The sequence below is a fragment of the Choloepus didactylus genome, chromosome 21 (assembly GCF_015220235.1).
Source record: "Choloepus didactylus isolate mChoDid1 chromosome 21, mChoDid1.pri, whole genome shotgun sequence".
NCBI classification, from domain to species: domain Eukaryota; kingdom Metazoa; phylum Chordata; class Mammalia; order Pilosa; family Megalonychidae; genus Choloepus; species Choloepus didactylus.
In genome coordinates, this window is record NC_051327.1 from 21582590 (window position 1) to 21599127 (window position 16538).

Below are 16538 nucleotides of genomic sequence, written 5' to 3' on the forward strand. Positions count from 1 at the left end.
TATGATTTTTTTAATGTGTCTTTGGATTCGATTTGCAAGTATTTTGTTGAGGATTTTTGCATCTATATTCATTAGGGAGATTGGCCGGTAGTTTTCCTTTTTTGTAGCATCTTTGCCTGGTTTTGGTATTAGATTGATGTTAGCTTCATAAAATGAGTTAGGTAGTGTTCCATTTTTTTCAATGTTTTGAAAGAGTTTGAGTAAGATTGGTGTCAGTTCTTTCTGGAAAGTTTGGTAGAATTCCCCTGTGAAGCCATCTGGCCCTGGGCATTTATTTGTGGGAAGATTTTTGATGACTGATTGGATCTCTTTGCTTGTGATGGGTTGGTTGAGGTCTTCTATTTCTTCTCTGGTCAGTCTAGGTTGTTCATATGTTTCCAGGAAATTGTCCATTTCTTCTACATTATCCAGTTTGTTGCCATACAGTTGTTCATAATATCCTCTTATAATTTTTTTAATTTCTTCAGGATCTGCAGTTATGTCACCTTTTTCATTCATTATTTTGTTTATATGGGTCTTCTCTCTTTTTGATTTTGTCAGTCTAGCTAGGGGCTTGTCAATCTTGTTGATCTTCTCAAAGAACCAACTTTTGGTGATATTTATCCTTTCTATTGTTTTTTTGTTCTCTATGTCATTTATTTCTGCTTTAATCCTTGTTATTTCTTTTCTTCTACTTGGTTTAGGATTGGTTTGCTGTTCATTTTCTAGCTTCTTCAGTTGATCCATTAGTTCTTTGATTTTGGCTCTTTCTTCCTTTTTAATATATGCGTTTAGTGCTATAAATTTCCCCCTTAGCACTGCTTTTGCTGCATCCCATAGGTTTTGGTATGTTGTGTTCTCATTTTCATTCGTCTCTATATATTTAGCAATTTCTCTTGCTATTTCTTCTTTAACCCACTGATTGTTTAGGAGTGTGTTGTTTAACCTCCAGGTATTTGTGAATTTTCTAAGTCTCTGATGGTTATTGACTTCTAATTGTATTCCATTGTGGTCAGAGAATGTGCTTTGAATAATTTCAATCTTTTTAAATTTATTGAGGCTTGTTTTATGTCCCAGCATATGATCTATTCTGGAGAAAGTTCCGTGAGCACTAGAAAAGTATGTGTATCCTGGTGATTTGGGATGTAATGTCCTGTAGATGTCTGTTAAATCTAATTCATTTATCAGATTGTTTAGGTTTTCAATTTCCTTATTGGTCTTCTGTCTGGTTGATCTATCTATAGGAGAGAGTGATGTGTTGAAGTCTCCCACAATTATTGTGGAAACATCAATTGCTTCCTTTAGTTTTGCCAGTGTTTCTCTCATGTATTTTGTGGCACCTTGATTGGGTGCATAGACATTTACGATTGTTATTTCTTCTTGCTGAATTGCCCCTTTTATTAGTATGTAGTGGCCTTCTTTGTCTCTCAGAACATCCCTGCATTTGAAGTCTATTTTATCTGAGATTAATATTGCTACACCTGCTTTCTTTTGGCTGTAGCTTGGATGAAATATTTTTTTCCATCCTTTCACTTTCAGTTTCTTTGTGTCCCTGTGTCTAAGATGAGTCTCTTGTATGCAACATATTGATGGTTCATTTTTTTTGATCCATTCTGCGAATCTATATCTTTTAATTGGGGAATTTAATCCATTTACATTCAACGTTAAAACCGTGAAGGCATTTCTTGAATCGGCCATCTTATCCTTTGGATTATGTTTGCCATATTTTTCCCTCTCTCTATTAATATCCTTTATTGTACCCATACTGAATCTCTTTAGTACTGAACCTTTCTCCAAGTCTCTCTGTCCTGTCTTTGTTTCTCTGTCTGTAGGGCTCCCTTTAGTATCTCCAGTAGGGCAGGTCTCTTGTTAGCAAATTCTCTCAGCATTTCTTTGTCTGTGAAAAATTTAAGCTCTCCCTCAAATTTGAAGGAGAGCTTTGCTGGATAAAGTATTCTTGGCTGGAAATTCCTCTCTCTCAGAATTTTAAATATATCGTGCCATTGCCTTCTCGCCTCCATGGTGGCTGCTGAGTAGTCACTACTTAGTCTTATGCTGTTTCCTTTGTATGTGGTGAATTGCTTTTCTCTTGCTGCTTTCAGAACTTGCTCCTTCTCTTCTATGTTTGACAGTGTGATCAGTATATGTCTCGGAGTGGGTTTTTTTGGATTTATTCTATTTGGAGTTCGCTGAGCATTTATGATTTGTGTATTTATGTTGTTTAGAAGATTTGGGAAGTTTTCCCCAACAATTTCTTTGAATACTCTTCCTAGACCTTTACCCTTTTCTTCCCCTTCTGGGACACCAATGAGTCTTATATTCGGACGCTTCATATTATCTATCATATCCCTGAGGTCCATTTCGAGTTTTTCAATTTTTTTCCCCATTCTTTCTTTTATGCTTTCATTTTCCATTCTGTCATCTTCCAGGTCACTGATTCGTTGTTCAACTTCCTCTAGTCTTGTACTATGAGTGTCCAGAATCTTTTTAATTTGGTCAACAGTTTCTTTAATTTCCATAAGATCATCCATTTTTTTATTTAGTCTTGCAATGTCTTCTTTATGCTCTTCTAGGGTCTTCTTGATTTCCTTCATATCCCGTACTAGGGTCTCATTGTTCATCTTTAGTTCTTTGAGTAGCTGCTCTAGGTGTGTCTCTTCTGGTCTTTTGATTTGGGTGCTTGGGCTTGGGTTATCCATATCGTCTGGTTTTTTCATATGCTTTATAATTTTCTGTTGTTTTTGGCCTCGTGGCATTTGCTGTCCTTGATAGGGTTCTTTTAGGGTTTGTAGACCAGTTGAAGTCCTTATCTCTAATTTATCAGATCTACAGCTTCGTGGAGTACACTTTCTCTAACTAACCAGCAGGTGGCGTCCACGAGCCACCTGTTCTCCACAAGCCAGATCTCCCCTGCTTAGCCTTTTTGGTGAGTGGGGGAGTGAGTCTTGTGGGGCCCAATTGGTGTACCAAGCTTGCGTGTGTAGTTGGTGTTGCCTGCCCTGTATGTGGGGCGTGTTTCTGGGCAGTCGGGGAGGGGGGGTGGCCCTAACAATCAAATCTCCCTGATGATCCTAGAGTTTTAAAGCTACTGCAATAGTCTAATCCTTCAGTTCAGTCCTGCCACAGTTTGTCTCTGCCACTGACCCACAAGTCTTTGGTATTGGCGTATGGCTCCTGAGACTTGCAAGTGGGCCCCTCTTCCAGGCTGTGCACCCCGGGTCCTCTGTTGAGGGATGACTGTGCTATGTCACAGGTGAGTGCCGTCCCCCCAGGGCAGTTCTGGGCTGCTGGGCTGTGTTGGGAGGCTCCCAGTCTGCTCAAATGATGGCTGAATGGGGCTCTGTTAATTCACACTGCTCCCCCTTCCCAGCTCTGGGACATTCAGCTGAGGTTGCAGGGAAGGCTAATGTCCACGCCCAGTTTTGTGGTGTGTGCCTGTTAATTGAAGCACTTCCGTCACACTGGGTTGTCTGGGGCAGCTCTGGGCTATGGGGCTGGCGATGGGCAGGAGTGTTTCCTGTCCACCAGGATGGTGGCTGTGAGCGGACACCCCCCTTTTCTTGGGAAGTTGTGTTGTTTAGTGAATTTTCTCAGCCACTGGATTATTGCCTTTTGTCTCAGAGCTCTCTTATTTCTGCTCTTGACTTGACGTGCCCAAATTTCAATTCTTTGAAGCTCTCTGTATTGAGCTTCTTAGAGTAATTGTTTTAGAAAAAGCAAAAAGGATTAAAAAAAAAAAAAAAAAAAAAAACGGCCCTCCTCAGAGATCTAATGGGTTATTGAAATGCTAATAGACAAAGCAACCAGGGCCATTAAGGAAAGGTGCCCTGGGCAGAGAGATCAGCCTTGCTTCGGGATTTGCATATGCGCCTCAAGGCCTGATCTCCGCCCTTCCCCTTTCTGTGTTCACCAGAACTCCAAAAATCCTCTGCTTTTACTTTGGAGCTTCTCGTGTTGTTTTCCTTCTATGCCCGTCTCCTCTCTGCTGGGCTGGCTGCTCTCAGAGTCTCTGGTGTCTGGCCTCAGTCTATCTATGGTTGGAGTTTGAATCAGTAGAATGAGTTTCCGATGAGAGCAGCCACTGCAATTCTCCCTTCTCCTTCCTGGAGCTGACAGCCCCTCCTCCCCCGGGACTGAGCCTGGCAGGGAGGGGCGCGGGTCCCCTGGCCGCAAAAACTTACAGATTTCGCTGATCTCAGCAGTTCCACGTTTTCATGAGTGTTGTATGAAGTATGCCCAAAGACAGATTGCTCTGTGGTGTCCAGTCCACGCAGTTCCTGGCTTTTTACCTACTTTCCTGGAGGAGTAACTAAAACATACAGCTCACCAGTCTGCCATCTTGCCCCGCCTCCGGGCCATAATATCCTCTTATAATTTTTTTAATTTCTTCAGGATCTGCAGTTATGTCACCTTTTTCATTCATTATTTTGTTTATATGGGTCTTCTCTCTTTTTGATTTTGTCAGTCTAGCTAGGGGCTTGTCAATCTTGTTGATCTTCTCAAAGAACCAACTTTTGGTGATATTTATCCTCTCTATTGTTTTTTTGTTCTCTATGTCATTTATTTCTGCTTTAATCCTTGTTATTTCTTTTCTTGTACTTGGTTTAGGATTGGTTTGCTGTTCATTTTCTAGCTTCTTCAGTTGATCCATTAGTTCTTTGATTTTGGCTCTTTCTTCCTTTTTAATATATGCGTTTAGTGCTATAAATTTCCCCCTTAGCACTGCTTTTGCTGCATCCCATAGGTTTTGGTATGTTGTGTTCTCATTTTCATTCGTCTCTATATATTTAGCAATTTCTCTTGCTATTTCTTCTTTAACCCACTGATTGTTTAGGAGTGTGTTGTTTAACCTCCAGGTATTTGTGAATTTTCTAAGTCTCTGATGGTTATTGACTTCTAATTGTATTCCATTGTGGTCAGAGAATGTGCTTTGAATAATTTCAATCTTTTTAAATTTATTGAGGCTTGTTTTATGTCCCAGCATATGATCTATTCTGGAGAAAGTTCCATGAGCACTAGAAAAGTATGTGTATCCTGGTGATTTGGGATGTAATGTCCTGTAGATGTCTGTTAAATCTAATTCATTTATCAGATTGTTTAGGTTTTCAATTTCCTTATTGGTCTTCTGTCTGGTTGATCTATCTATAGGAGAGAGTGATGTGTTGAAGTCTCCCACAATTATTGTGGAAACATCAATTGCTTCCTTTAGTTTTGCCAGTGTTTCTCTCATGTATTTTGTGGCACCTTGATTGGGTGCATAGACATTTACGATTGTTATTTCTTCTTGCTGAATTGCCCCTTTTATTAGTATGTAGTGGCCTTCTTTGTCTCTCAGAACATCCCTGCATTTGAAGTCTATTTTATCTGAGATTAATATTGCTACACCTGCTTTCTTTTGGCTGTAGCTTGGATGAAATATTTTTTTCCATCCTTTCACTTTCAGTTTCTTTGTGTCCCTGTGTCTAAGATGAGTCTCTTGTATGCAACATATTGATGGTTCATTTTTTTTGATCCATTCTGCGAATCTATATCTTTTAATTGGGGAGTTTAATCCATTTACATTCAACGTTAAAACCGTGAAGGCATTTCTTGAATCGGCCATCTTATCCTTTGGTTTATGTTTGCCATATTTTTCCCTCTCTCTATTAATATCCTTTATTGTACCCATACCGAATCTCTTTAGTACTGAACCTTTCTCCAAGTCTCTCTGTCCTGTCTTTGTTTCTCTGTCTGTAGGGCTCCCTTTAGTATCTCCAGTAGGGCGGGTCTCTTGTTAGCAAATTCTCTCAGCATTTCTTTGTCTGTGAAAAATTTAAGCTCTCCCTCAAATTTGAAGGAGAGCTTTGCTGGATAAAGTATTCTTGGCTGGAAATTCCTCTCACTCAGAATTTTAAATATATCGTGCCACTGCCTTCTCGCCTCCATGGTGGCTGCTGAGTAGTCACTACTTAGTCTTATGCTGTTTCCTTTGTATGTGGTGAATTGCTTTTCTCTTGTTGCTTTCAGAACTTGCTCCTTCTCTTCTATGTTTGACAGTGTGATCAGTATATGTCTCGGAGTGGGTTTATTTGGATTTATTCTATTTGGAGTTCGCTGAGCATTTATGATTTGTGTATTTATGTTGTTTAGAAGATTTGGGAAGTTTTCCCCAACAATTTCTTTGAATACTCTTCCTAGACCTTTACCCTTTTCTTCCCCTTCTGGGATACCAATGAGTCTTATATTCGGACGTTTCATATTATCTATCATATCCCTGAGGTCCATTTCGAGTTTTTCAATTTTTTTCCCCATTCTTTCTTTTATGCTTTCATTTTCCATTCTGTCATCTTCCAGGTCACTGATTCGTTGTTCAACTTCCTCTAGTCTTGTACTATGAGTGTCCAGAATCTTTTTAATTTGGTCAACAGTTTCTTTAATTTCCATAAGATCATCCATTTTTTTATTTATTCTTGCAATGTCTTCTTTATGCTCTTCTAGGGTCTTCTTGATTTCCTTCATATCCCGTACTATGGTCTCATTGTTCATCTTTAGTTCTTTGAGTAGCTGCTCTAGGTGCTGTGTCTCTTCTGGTCTTTTGATTTGGGTGCTTGGGCTTGGGTTATCCATATCGTCTGGTTTTTTTCATATGCTTTATAATTTTCTGTTGTTTTTGGTCTCGTGGCATTTGCTGAACTTGATAGGGTTCTTTTAGGGTTTGTAGACCTATTGAAGTCTTTATCTCTAATTTATCAGATCTACAGCTTCGTGAAGTACACTTTCTCTAACTAACCAGCAGGTGGCGTCCACGAGCCACCTGTTCTCCACAAGCCAGTTCTCCCCTGCTTAGCCTTTTTGGTGAGTGGGGGAGTGAGTCTTGTGGGGCCCAATTGGTGTACCAAGCTTGCGTGTGTAGTTGGTGTTGCTTGCCCTGTATGTGGGGCGTGTTTCTGGGCAGTCGGGGAGGGGGGGTGGCCCTAACAATCAAATCTCCCTGATGATCCTAGAGTTTTAAAGCTGCTGCAATAGTCTAATCCTTCAGTTCAGTCGTGCCACAGTTTGTCTCTGCCACTGACCCACAAGTCTTTGGTATTGGCGTATGGCTCCTGAGACTTGCAAGTTGGCCCCTCTTCCAGGCTGTGCACCCCGGGTCCTCTGTTGAGGGATGACTGTGCTATGTCACAGGTGAGTGCCGTCCCCCCAGGGCAGTTCTGGGCTGCTGGGCTGTGTAGGGAGGCTCCCAGTCTGCTCAAATGATGGCTGAATGGGGCTTTGTTAATTCACACTGCTCCACCTTCCCAGCTCTGGGACATTCAGCTGAGGTTGCAGGGAAGGCTAATGTCCACGCCCAGTTTTGTGGTGTGTGCCTGTTATTTGAAGCACTTCCGTCACACTGGGTTGTCTGGGGCAGCTCTGGGCTATGGCGCTGGCGATGGGCAGGAGTGTTTCCTGTCCACCAGGATGGTGGCTGTGTGCGGACACCCCCGTTTTCTTGGGAAGTTGTGTTGTTTAGTGAATTTTCTCAGCCACTGGATTATTGCCTTTTGTCTCAGAGCTCTCTTAGTTCTGCTCTTGACTTGACGTGCCCAAATTGCAATTCTTTGAAGCTTTCTGTATTGGGCTTCTTAGAGTAATTGTTTTAGAAAAAGAAAGAAGGATTTAAAACAAAAAACAAAAAACAAAACAACAACAAAAAAAAACGGCCCTCCTCAGAGATCTAATGGGTTATTGAAATGCTAATAGACAAAGCAACCAGGGCCATTAAGGAAAGGTCCACAGGGCAGAGAGATCAGCTTTGCTTCGGGATTTGCATATGCGCCTCAAGGCCTGAGCTCCGCCCTTCCCCTTTCTGTGTTCACCAGAACTCCAAAAATCCTCTGCTTTTATTTTGGAGTTTTTCGTGTTGTTTTTTTTCTATGCCTGTCTCCTCTCTGCTGGGCTGGCTGCTCTCAGAGTCTCTGGTGTCTGGTCTCAGTCTATCTATGGTTGGAGTTTGAATCAGTAGAATGAGTTTCCGATAAGAGCAGCCACTGCAGTTCTCCCTTCTCCTTCCCGGAGCTGACAGCCCCTCCTCTCCCGGGACTGAGCCTGGCAGGGAGGGGCGCGGGTCCCCTGGCCACAAAAACTTACAGATTTCGCTGATCTCAGCAGTTCCACGTTTTCATGAGTGTTGTATGAAGTATGCCCAAAGACAGATTGCTCTGTGGTGTCCAGTCCACGCAGTTCCTGGCTTTTTACCTACTTTCTTGGTGTATGACTCTGGTCAAATCACTTATCTCTCTGTTCCTCAACTGCCTCATCTCAAGCTACGCTTCCCTCCCGGCGCCACACACACCTAGTCCCTTCATCTTTAACTGTCTTTATTCCAGTGCTACAGTCTTGATTCGTGTCACTTCCCAATCTTTGATGTAACTTTTTTTCCCCTTGTTGAAATATTTTGCAGTCATCTTTTATCCATGTTCTGAAATGTCATGATGATGTGACTTTGGTGCAGATCTCTTTACATTTATTATGTGCACTTCACATTGGAAACGTGGCCTTTAGTACTTGGAAATGGTCATGAATTACTACTTCAGTATTTCCTGCCCTCCATCTTTTCCATCCTCTTTTTCTGGAACTTGGATTCAAACCTCATGGACCAACCATCTAATTTTTCTTTCTTTTTGTTCTGATCATCCATATCTTTGTCTTTTTGTTCTCCTTTAGGAGAGGTTTCCTGTTTTGTCTTTAATCCTTCTATTGAATATCTCGTTTCTGCTATCAAATTTTTAATTTTCAAAAACTCCATCCTCTGAAAGTTCTTTTTTAAGCATTGTTTTTTTTTTTTTTAAATGGATATAAAATCTCTTATCTCACAAAAGAAATGAATGATTTGGGGGAAGGGGCTAGAGAGAGTTTTTCTGTGCTCTTTACCTTGTGTCTCTTCCCTGGCTTTCAGATGAGGGCTTTTTCTCGTGGGTCCCTTCAGATGCTGTGGCACTGTACAGCTGACTGGAAATTCTTTGTGGATAAATGGCACAAAGGCTTCAGGGTGGGGGTCATCAAGCCAATACGCCCAGCTCTTCTCTGGGGAGTTCAGTTTTCCAAGAGAAACTTCTCCTAACTCCTGCCTCGGGGTAGGGGCCTGGCTTCACAGTTCTTAGGCTAGATTGAAGGCAAGGGGTGGGAAAGGAGGCGCTTTACCCAAACTCACTTTCACTTCATCCTTGATTTCAGTACAGGCCTGGGACTTGAGGGGAGCCCTGTGTTCCTTAGGCCAAATTCTCTCTGGTCCATTATCTCCAGCTTCGGTGGCGAAGGGTCTCCACCAAGACTTTGAGTCAGTTCAGCCCTGCCTGTGGCCTGTCGGTAGGCTGTGAGATCCTGCGGCACAGTCTTGACTCTCTCTATTTCTGTTGCTCTGCCACGTCCACCAGTCCAGCACTTTCCAGGCCGTAGAACTGTGGTCATGGCTCATGGATCGTCTACTTTCCCATCTCTCTCCCCTGTGTGTTTACACCGCTAAAAATGTGCTTTACTGTTATCTTAGAGGGATGAGGGAAGGAGGGGAAAGGTAAACACCAGTGGTCACCCAAAATGCTTTTCAAAATTATCAGTTTCTAAGATCTTAATTTTTGTAATTTTTTTGTATTGGTATAATTTGACATTAAAACATATATATATATATAAAATATATTTAATATATATATGGCGATTTGTAACTATAGGCCACTGTGGTTTTGGTTGTTTTACAGGACTTTAAAATGATAAATAAAGAACTATCAGCAACAAAATTTGTGAAGGTCATAGCAGAAGATAATCCTTTCATACATGATGGAATTGACAGCAACTTTGAACTTGAGGTTTGTAAAGTGGTGTCACAAATGGTACCAACCCAAATCAGACTGGTTTTTTTCCAAGGATACCAAGAACAAAGATTTGATTGAAAAGAATTCTAACCAAAATACACACATACACACAAACACACACACACACACATCCTTGATTATATTAGAAAACTAGAGATTAAATTAAAAAGAATATTTCAGATGTTGGGAAATGATAAATGAAACCAAAAATATATAAAACTAAATGCTATTTTTTTTATATAATTTATTTAATAACTCAATACTTGTATTGTTTCTCTGGTATTTTCATAGAAGTCATGTCCATATCAAAACCATTAATTAATCTCCTCCTCCCAATGAACAAGAGAGCAGTCTCTTTGACTTTTAATATTTCTTTCTGGGGGACTTTGGGCAAGTCAGACTCCTTGGGATTCTGTCTTCTCATCTGTAAAATGATGTTAGATCTCTCAGTTTTTAGTATTTGCTGATTCTGGATGTACAACTGGCTTCCGTCTAGCCCTGGAGCAGGGCGCAGGGGCGCATGCAGGCTTGCCTTGAAGAAAGTCATAACCCAGACCTTGTCATTTGCCAGTGACTTCTATAAGCTCAGTTTCACACATGCCAAGGCAAGATCAAAGTCTCTCCAAACCTTCTAAATGCTCGACCCGTCAGCTGCGTGTGGTGGAGGAGGCCCTGGGAGCCCTGCTGCGTGATCCCCTGTTCACACTGTGACCATCAGTGCTCTCCAGGATCGAGACCACCTTTCCCTGTCAGGCCACTCTCCCAAGCCCCTCCTGTGACCATTTCATACTTTCTTCTCTGTCCTCCAACCATAGCACCTCCTCTCCTATCCTCACTCTCAGCTGAGGCTTCCACGTCCCGCTGAGGAAACCAAAGGCGTCCAAAGAGCATCTGCCGACTGCCGTGTCCAGGTCTGCTCGCCTGCTGCACCTGCCCCCTTGTCGGGGCACCATCCCTCCAGTGGGGACCTGAGACCCTCAGTCCACCCTCCATCATTCGAGCGGAATTTCTGCACTGGACACATGCAAACATGCTCTTTTTTCTCCCTTCTTAAAAGCAGACAAAACAACCATAACCTGACCTTTTCTGCCATCTTCCATCTCTTTCTCCTCTCTCCTTTGGAGCAAAACTTCTCGGACATTTTCTGCACAGTTTATCTCCATCTCCTCTCCTCCCATTCTTTTAAAATTGAGATCAAATTTGCATAACATAAAATTAACCATGTAAAATGTGCAATTCTGTCACCTCATAAAGAAACCCCAGACCTCCCAATTCTCCCCTCCCTCTATCCCCTAAGGTAACCACGAATCCACTCTCTCCATGGATTTGTCTGTTCTGGATATTTTGTAAAAATGGAATAATATAATATGTGGCCTTCTGTGGACTCCCCTCTTTTTTGACTCACTCCAGTCAGGCACGTATTGTTTGTGTGACGGTCACCAGAGACCTCTTACATTGACACATCCAGTGATACATTCTCAGTTCACAATTTCCATGCCCTTGCAGCTTTTGAAACAGTTTATCCCTCTTACTTGAGACATATTCTTGTGTTAGCGTCTGAGACCACACATTCTCTCCTTTCTCCTCCTGTCTCCCTGCTGGTATGCTTTTCAGGCCTCTGCTGATTCCTCCTCTTCTGCCAAATGCTAATGTGGGAGTGCCTGGGGCTCAGGCCCGGGGTCTCCCCTCCTCTCTAGTCTCGTATCTTTACCATCTTTGTGAAGAGAACTCCGAAACATCTCTCCAAACCAAGTCTCTCGCTCAGACTGCAGACTTGCGCACCCACCTGCCTGCTCTGAAGGCTTGGAGTGAGACGGTCCCCGCCCCGGGCTTCTGCTCACCTTCCTCAAAGCCGCTGCTCCCCGGTCCTCATTGCTGTTGAAAGCCAAGAGCAATCCTACCCTTCAGGTGTATGAGACAAAACCTCGGTGTCATCTTGACTCCTCTCCTTCCCTCACAGCCCATGTTCAAATCTTTAGGAAATCCTGTTGGCTCTAATTTCAAAATATACCCTGCTCCCACCACTTCTTACCATCTCCATTGCTACCACCCCAGCTAGAGCCACTAGTCACTCCCACTGGGAAAGCTGCTCTTGTACTGAACGTATGTCTCATTTTACCATCATCAGGTAGGTCTCGGCAAACAATTAGACTAGGGAAGACTGGGGCTAGGGGTGAACTGAGCAGGCCGAGGCCGGCCTGGAGTCTTTGGCCAGATTTAGTGGGTCTGTTCTGGCTCAGACTCACAAAGCCATGGGAGAACCAAGTCCATGCCCAGCCACCCCCAGGCAGGGCCTCCCCAGGCAGAGGCAGGCCTCTGTGGCTGGCACACGGAGAGCCCTGGTACCAGACACTTGGGCAGGGCTGGGCAGGCGGCAAAATGGCTTGTCCTTTGGATTTACAGACATCTTGAACTCTAGTTGTTCAAGAAAAAAGGAAATGCTTTTGAAAATGTCATTCCTCATTAGCTATTATAAAATACAATGCTTGCATCAACATAGTAAAATGACATGCAAATCTAATGATAGAATATATATCACAATAAATCTCTAAATGCTGTAGTTTTCATTGCAAATAATGCTTTTCTGGAAAACAGAAAAGAACAGCAAAATGAATTTCTTACCCACCTTGAGATGTGTCAGAATGAATGAGATTCTGTGTTTTCTTTTCAGTTGGTGTTCCTTGAATTCTTTGAAGCTCTCTTAAGCTTTGCACTCATCTCTGTTACTGACCAAATGACTAAATCATATTTAAATGTTCCAAATGACGATGTGTCTGGAACCAAATTTGGAAGTGCTCACACAGCCCTAAATCAGGTAACAAATAATATCAGAGCATTTACAGAGCAAGAAATTCCTCTGGAATGGTGAAGCCTTCATCCAAACTGTCTTGGGCTATTGTAATCCTTCTAGGAAATAATGCAAAGGTTTCTTTTTTCACATTTTGAAAGGAGTGTATTGTCCTTCTCCCTTTTCTAAGTCAGGGAAAATGTATTTCCTGGTGATGCCACAGGAAGTAGATTCCTCGCCACAGTGGCAGTGCTATCGCGATGAGATCGGAGGGCCAGCTGACATCCTGGTGGCCCGTGGGGCTTAGGAAACTTGAAGGACTTTATTATGAAACATTCAGGTACTCATATTTATTGGTTACAACACTGGAAAGCCCACTCCAGAGCAAAGATGTCCTGAGTGCACACAAGATGCTGCAGAGGTCACTGAGAACTGGGCCTGCTCACAGGGCCGACGCCCCAGGCCTCCACGCGAGACCTCGGGGAGGGGGCAGTATCTGCAGTTTACTGCAGGGCCAAGCTACTGGTCATAGAGACAAACCCACTTTTTGGTGGGTGTTTCAGGTTATTGGGGTGGAAATATTTGTTTGTTTGTTTTTTTTCTTTTTTAAATCATCCTTTGGATCCACAAGGAGAGTCTTGGGGGCCAACTGAGCACCATAGCTGGGAAACTTCAGAGCTGCTCATACAAGGGGCCTCCTCACTGGTCTTTGTTGTCCGAGGAGCATGTCTCAGCACAGGTCCCTTGGCTGTGTGCTGGGACTTCATGTGCAACTTCAGTGCCTCACTGTCTACCACGTCAGCCAGCTGTGCCTCCTCTACTTCTGGGTTGAGGATATAATATGACTGGTGGCTTCTCCAAGGTGTCTGGGAGCCCGGTCAGGTCACGTCTGGGTCTGGGGCTCCCTTTCGAGGGAAGTGGGTGTCCCCCTTGAATCTGCCTGTGATTTCATGGATGGCTTTGCCGTGTTCTTCAGTAATGCAGGTATGAACATGGCTGGAAACTATCCGTTCACGTTCACTCCTTGTTGCCAACATGGCATTCCCTGTAGCTTCTGTGTTCTTTTTATACCCTATGATAATAATTCAGTTCAGGTTCTAGGTCCATCATCCTTTTCTGGAAATTGGATGTTCATGACATGCTCCAAGTGAATCACTGCTCTCTTTTGACCAATAATTTTGGGGTCCACAGAGATGCCTAATTTATAACCTATTAAAGTCCAATCTTCTTGCTCAGCTTGCAGCAACTTCACACATTCCAATAATTTAGAGAGGCCAAGGTGGACAAGAGAGCTGCTCAGAGAGAGTGAGCTCTGGAGATCTTCCAAGAGCCAGAGGGGAGAAACTGTATAATAATGTGGGGCACTGGGTTGATGCTTAAAAGAGTACTGCTCCAGGTTTGGGGCCAAATTAGCCCTAGATTAAAGGCTGCTCTGGCCTACCTAACAAAGCTTTAAAAGCACATTTTGAAAGGATCAAACTGTTTCCAAGTAACTGTAGCTCGGAACAAAGTGCAAAAATATTTAAAAAGACACCCCAAAATTCCTGCACTCAACAATGTAAAATCTGAGATGTCTGGCATACAATGAAAAATTCCAGGCATGTGAAAAAGCAGGAAAATATGCCCTATAATGAGAAGCTGATAGAAATAGGCTCAGAAATAACACTGATGACAGATTAGTAGATAAATACTAACTATAAATATATTCTATATACAAAAGGTAGAGGAAAGCATGAGCATGTTAAAGAGTGACACTAAAGATATTTCTTAAAGACCCAAATTTAATTTTTAGAGATGGAAATATATCTGAGATGGAAAAATACACTGAATGGGATTGACAGCAGATTAGACTCTACAAAAGAAAAAATAGTGAACTTGTACACATGGTAATAGCAATGATTTGAAAGAAAACACACAGAAAAAAAAAAAAGCACATCAGTGGGCTGTGCGACTTTAAGCAGCCTAATACATGGTAATGGTAATTGGCATTCCAGAAGGAGGGGGAAACAAAAAATATTTGAAGAAATAATGGCTGAAAAATTTCCGAAACTGATGAGAACTATAGCCCTTTAGATCCCAGAAGGTCAACAAATCCCATCTGAAGAAAGGTGAAGGGGACGACATCCGAGTGCATCACAATCGAGCTGCTATAAGCCAGTGATAAAGAGAAAACCTTTAAAGCATCAGAGATAAAAGACACAGAGTGCACACAGGAACGAGGATAAGGACAACCACAGACTTGTGTCAACCTGGAATTCAACATCCAGCAAACATATCTTTCAAAAACGAAGACGAAATAAAGAGTTTTGGGACTTAAAAAAGCTGAAACAATTCATTGCCAGGAGGCCAGCTGCTAAGAGAAATGCTGAAGGAAATCCTTCAGGCAGAAGAAACCTGGTACCAGAAGGAATATGGCTCCACACAAAGGAATGAAGAGTATTAGAAATAGGAACTGTGAACAAATATGAAATACTTTTTGTTTTTAAATCTCTTTAAAAGATAATTGTTTAAAGCAAAAATAGTAACAGTGTTTGTGAGGCGCATAACACATGAAGAAGCGTGGTGACAGCAGTCCAAGGCTGGAGGAGGCAAATGGAAACAACTGTCTGGCGATTCTGACGCTGTGTGTGAAATAGTAGACTATTACTTGAAGGCATCTACTGGAAACCCTAAAGCACCCACTGAAACACCCAATCAACAACTGTGGTGGATAAGTCAGTAGGGGAGATAAGGTGGAATTACAAAGAAATAATCAGCGAATCCAAAAGAAGGCAGAAAAAGAGGGAAACAACAGATGAGACAAATAGAAAGCAAACAGCAAGATGGCAGATAGTTGTTTTCAATGTGAGTGATACAAACATCCCAAATAAAAGGCAGATTGTCAGCTTGAATAAAAAATGAAGACCTATCTATAAGCTGTCTACATTAAGCTCACTGCCAATATTAAGTCATAAATAGGTGAAAGGTAAAATGATGGAACCAGATATGCCATACTAACACTAACCAAAGAAATAAAAAACTGATAGAAAGAAGCAAAATCTGATAGAAAGAGGAAAGAAACAAATGCACAATTATAGTCAGAAATTCAGGAGGATATAGATTTGAATAACACTGTCAACCAGTTGACATAAATGGTAACAGCAGGATCCATGATCTTTTCCAGTGTACATGAAATATTTACTAAGACAGAAAAATAGTCAAAAGCTGCAAACAACCCAAGAGTACACCAGGATAAATTATTGTTTATCCATCCCATGGAGTGATACGCAGCAACGGAAGAACTCATTACACCTGCAACAATATGGGTGGATCTCAAAATAATTATGCTGACAGAATCCAGACAAAAAGTATATATATATATATATATAGAGAGAGAGAGAGAGAGAGAAATTCTAGAAAATGCAAACCAATCTGTAGTGAGAGAAAGGAGGTGAGTGGTTGCCTGGGGAAGGGGGACGAGGGTTACTAAAGGATGGAGGGAGCCACTGCCCAGATATCCCTGAAGTTTGAGAGGTTGAGCAAATGAGAGGGAGGAGTCATAACAGAAGTTAGGATTTAACAAATGATTGTGACAACTGAATCATTACATAGATGTTTCTTTTTAGTTTCTAGAGTATTAGAACAGACAGAAGGAAACACGTGAAATTGGCAGACTGTAACCCATACTATACTTTAAAATTTGCTGTATAACCACTTGTGAAACTGTACTTTGAAATTTACCACTTTTCTGCATATGTTATATTTCACAATAAAAAATGTTTTTTAAAAAAAAGGACATGGGGATTTTTAGGGATGATGGAGATGTCGCCACCTTGGTTGAGGTGATGGCTTCACAGACATCTGCATGTGCCAAAACTCATCAAGCAGTGCACTTTAGATATGTGCAATTTGTTGTAAATCAGTGTGTGCTGTGTATGCGTGTGCATCTCTGTGGAAACACAAATGCT

The 16538-nt window shown here is 42.0% G+C and overlaps 1 protein-coding gene across 5 annotated transcripts in view; it reads left to right on the plus strand.

Annotated features, from left to right (window-relative positions):
- RSPH10B (radial spoke head 10 homolog B) overlaps positions 1-16538 on the plus strand; it is a 69139-nt gene that overhangs the window by 41973 nt on the left and 10628 nt on the right. For 3 of the 5 annotated variants that reach the window (XM_037815072.1, XM_037815069.1, XM_037815071.1), the window contains 2 exons: positions 9690-9797; positions 12475-12618. In XM_037815072.1, the coding sequence (XP_037671000.1) occupies positions 9690-9797; positions 12475-12618 (252 nt within the window). The remainder of the gene's footprint in view (positions 1-9689; positions 9798-12474; positions 12619-16538) is intronic. The other 2 variants (XM_037815073.1, XM_037815070.1) reach the window with 1 other exon arrangement.